General features: G+C 75.6%; 1 protein-coding gene across 1 annotated transcript in view; it reads right to left on the reverse strand.

Annotated features, from left to right (window-relative positions):
• H696_05912 (hypothetical protein) overlaps nt 1–1,010 on the reverse strand; it is a gene marked incomplete at its 5' end in the record, with an annotated part of 11,443 nt that extends 10,433 nt beyond the window's left edge. Inside the window, one exon of the mRNA XM_009499688.1 lies at nt 86–1,010. Coding sequence (XP_009497963.1) covers nt 86–1,010 — 925 coding nt within the window. The remainder of the gene's footprint in view (nt 1–85) is intronic.
• Between the last annotated feature and the right edge of the window lie 2,824 nt (nt 1,011–3,834).

Raw genomic sequence — 3,834 nt, forward strand, 5'->3', positions numbered from 1 at the left:
GGTCGGTCAGCGAGGCCCAGGGGGCGGGAGGACATGCCACCGGGAAAAGGGCGGGAGGGGCCGGCCGGCCAGCCGGCGGACGTACTCTCCGAGGTGCCGGGCACGATGACGCGAATGGCCCCGGAGGGGGAGATATCGGTGACGGTGGAGGTCAGGAGCGGGGCCCGGGGGCCGGCAGCCGGGCGGGGCCCGGCGGAACTGGCCGCCGGCGCCGGCGACCCGGCCGCTGACGTGGCCCCGGCCGGCGTGGGGGCCAGGACCGGGGACCCGGGGGCCGCGGCCGGCGATCCGGCCGCCGACCCGGACAGCAGCGCCTGGAAGAGGCGCCGGTCCAGGCGATCGGCCACGCGTGCCCGGCGCCCGGCCAGGGCAATTTCCTCCTCGGCGGCGGCTTGGGCCTCTTCCTGTTCGCGGCGGCGCCGGTCTTGGTGCGTGGCCACCAGCTGGCGCTGGTGCTGGTCCGGGGTCAGGGCGGTGGGCACCGTGGTGGTGACGGGCGCGGGCGCGGGCGCGGGCGCGGGCGCGCCGGCCGTGGTGGCCGCCAGATCGCCAGATGGCGATGGGGGTCCGCCGTCCGGCGGGGCGCCCCCGGTCCCGAGCAGCCGCCGCCAGAAGGTCTTCTTTGGGTGGTGCTTGGCCACATCGGGCGAGGAAGGTTCGGTGTTGGCGTTGGCGTTGGCTTTGGCGTTGGTGGTAGTACTGGCGTTGGTGGTGGTGGTGGTGGTGCTGGCGGTGACGGTGATGGTGGGGCTGGCGGTGACGGTGATGGTGGGGCTGGCCGATGCGGAGGGCAGGGCCGGGGCCGGGGGCGGAGGCGACACTGCAGGCGAGCTCGCTGGGCCGGGCTGCGAGTGCGACGGCGGCTGCGGGTGTGTGTGCGGCGGGGCTGACAGGGCAGCCGCCGGGTGCGCAAGCATCTCCGACGGTGGTGAGGGGGGCCCCAGGGACGGGGCCGACGCCGGGCCCGGCGCGGCACCGGCCGTGACCAGGCTCGGCGGCGACGGGCCCATGAGGTGGCTCCGGGGAGGGCCGAGAGGGAGCTTGGGCGATGGGGGGAGACGTGCAGGCGAGCTGGCGACCGGGCAGGCAGACGAGGGGGGGGGAGGGGGGGGGAGGAGCAGGAGGGAGGAGGGGGCGAGCGTTGGGGGGAGGAGAGAGAGAGAGAGAGAGAGAGGGAGAGAGAGGGAGTGGGGAGGGAGGAAGCACTGCAGGACCGCAGAGAGGCCAGACACACACACACACACACACACACACACACGCGCAGACACACAGACACACAGACACACACACACACACACACACGCGGCGGGGGACGGAGAGGGGTGCCGCCGGGGGCGCAACGTCCCGGGCCGAGGGTCGCCTACTGAGAAAGCTCCGCCAGGCGGCGGGCCGCGTGCCGGAGCGGCCTGTGTGCCCGGCCACGACCAGCGGGATCTGCCACGGGACTAGACGCCCGGGCGCCTCCCGGCCCGGCGGGGCAACGATCCGGCCCATCTTCCGCCGAACGCTTGCCGCCGGGTGCGAGGCCCGGGTGCGAGGCCGAGGCGCCGGACACATATGATCCGTATGCCGCGAGGCCCCCGGCCCGGGGGGAGGCCTTCCGAGACAAAGGCGTGTGTGCGCACGGGCGCGGCGCCGGGAAAAAATCCCAGGCGCCCTGTGTGTCGGCAGGCCGGCGCGGCGGGCCGTTGTCAGTTAGCCGGCGGCCGCGGCGCGGCAGGGGGCCCCGCGCCGGAGGGCTGGCAGCTGGATCGCGCAGTGGCCGCTCCCGCCACCCGGCCGGGCGCGCCGTTTCCCGCAGGAGGAGGGCGGCCTGCCGCGCCCCTGGCAGGGTCTTAACCACACGCACCCCGGTCTACGGCCGAGCCGCCCGGGGGGGGGGGGGGGAGGGCAGCCGGGCGTGAGCGCCTCCCGGCGAGTCCCGCCTCCGCCGCCCGGCCCCCCCGGGCTGGGCCCTTCTGCGGCGCCCGGCCGGCAGGCCGAGAAATAGGCCGGAGGCAGGAATGGGACTACTTTTCCCACGCAGGGTTTCAAACGACCTGCCGCGATGCCGGGTCCCGCGCCCGGGGCCGGGCCGACGAGAGCGAGAGAGAGCGCCCGGCGCGAGGCAGGCGCGCGACCACAGGGAGCCAGGCATGCGGGCGGGCGGGGGGCATTAGCGAGCAGGGAAAGGCCCCCCGGCCGGGGTGCGGGCGTGTACGTGGCCGGACCGGACCGGCTGGCGCCCCTCCAGGCTTAACCACCTCCGGGCGGGCGCGGCCGGCTCGGTGGCCCTGCCGGCGTTCGCCCGGGCCAGGTCCGGGCTTTTGGGGCGCCCGCGCGCGGGGGAGGAGGGGGGACACAAGCGCCGGCATGCTGGTGCGCATGTGAAAGCACCCTGCCTCCGCGGGGGCCGCCAAGGGCCGGGCAGGCTAGACCAAGCCTCCCGCCGGCCGGGGCCCGTCAGAGGACCCTCGCGTGTGCGCGCGCGCGCGCGCGGATCAAGGAGGGGCCCGAGCGGCCGGGCGCCGCTCGGCATTCAAGGCCGGCCCTTCTTTCCGCCCGGGCGTCTACCACATCGGGCAGGGGGCGACCGGCGAGTGACCCGGCGGCCGCAACAGCAACCGGGGCCACGGTGGCAGGCCCCAGCCAAGAATGGCGAGGCAACATGGCAGCAGCCGATAGCGGCACGCCGCCGCTGCCCCGGCGGCGGCGGCGGCGGTGTCGCGCGCGCGCGCGCGAGCCCAGGCGCCGGAGGCAGGCTGGGGACCAGGAAGGCGCGCACGGGGGGGCCGGCGGTATTGGCGCGCAAGGCGGGCGGCTTGGCAGATGGCACGTGCGCGCCGGTCATGCCCGGACCGCGAGACCACGCGCCCGCCGGCCCCTGCGTCCTCCGCGCGATCACGCGCCGCCGCGCCCCTCCCACAAGGACACCCAACCCTCGGCGGAGGGGAGCACAGGCGATGCTAATGGCTGCCCGCGGCCCCGGGGGGCGGTCCCCACGCCGGCAATAACAAGTCCGCCATGCGAAAGGGCTTCGGCCCGGCCGTGCAGCGAACCGCGCAGCCCCGCATCCTTGGGGGGGGGGGGGGGGCTGACGATCGCGCCGGGCCGGCACGTTCGCGCAAAGACAGGAACATGCGCCCGCGCGCCGAGACACTTTCGACGGGTGGAAAAAGAAAAGGAAGAAAAAAGAAACGGCGCGCTCGGGTCCGTGCCGTCCGCGGTCCAGACACCCCCCCCCCCCCCCGCCCGCCCGCCCGCCCCCGCACGCACGCGGGGCGACGGGCCCGGCCGGCCGGCCTGGGGGTCTGAGCACGAAGGGCACGGGGGGCGGGGGGTTCGGGGCGCCCGGGGGAGAAGGGGTTCCCCGGCTCTCGCGGGCCTGGTCTTTCTCGCCGGGCGGGGGGGGGGGGTCGTTGGGTACGCTCGCCTCGGTATGCGAACGAGGTGTTTGTGCGCGCGCGCGCGTGCCCATCGGCACCCACGCCCCGGCGCGCGGCGGCCGGTGTCTGGGGCCCGACACCCGGCGCGGGGGGGGGCGGAGATTCTCTCGGCCCGCGGAAGAGGTCCCCCGCGCGACCGGGCCTTCCGAAAAGGGCGCGGACATGAGATTGTCGAATGGTGGTGTTGTTGTTTTTTGTTTTTTGTTTTCTTTCCCCCTCGCCCCGCCCGGACTGTTCCACTGCGGCTCGGGCGCGGGGCGGTGTCGTGTGCCGCGCCCGTGCGCAAATCTTCCCTTCCGCTCTCTCCCCCCCCCTCACACCCCATCACCGCGCCCGATGTTCAGGCGGCCCTTTGGCTGGTTGACCCGCGGGGGGAGGGCCAAGCATGCTCCCGTCAGCCTCCGCCCCC

This window comes from Fonticula alba, assembly GCF_000388065.1.
Source record: "Fonticula alba strain ATCC 38817 unplaced genomic scaffold supercont2.15, whole genome shotgun sequence".
NCBI lineage: Eukaryota > Rotosphaerida > Fonticulaceae > Fonticula > Fonticula alba.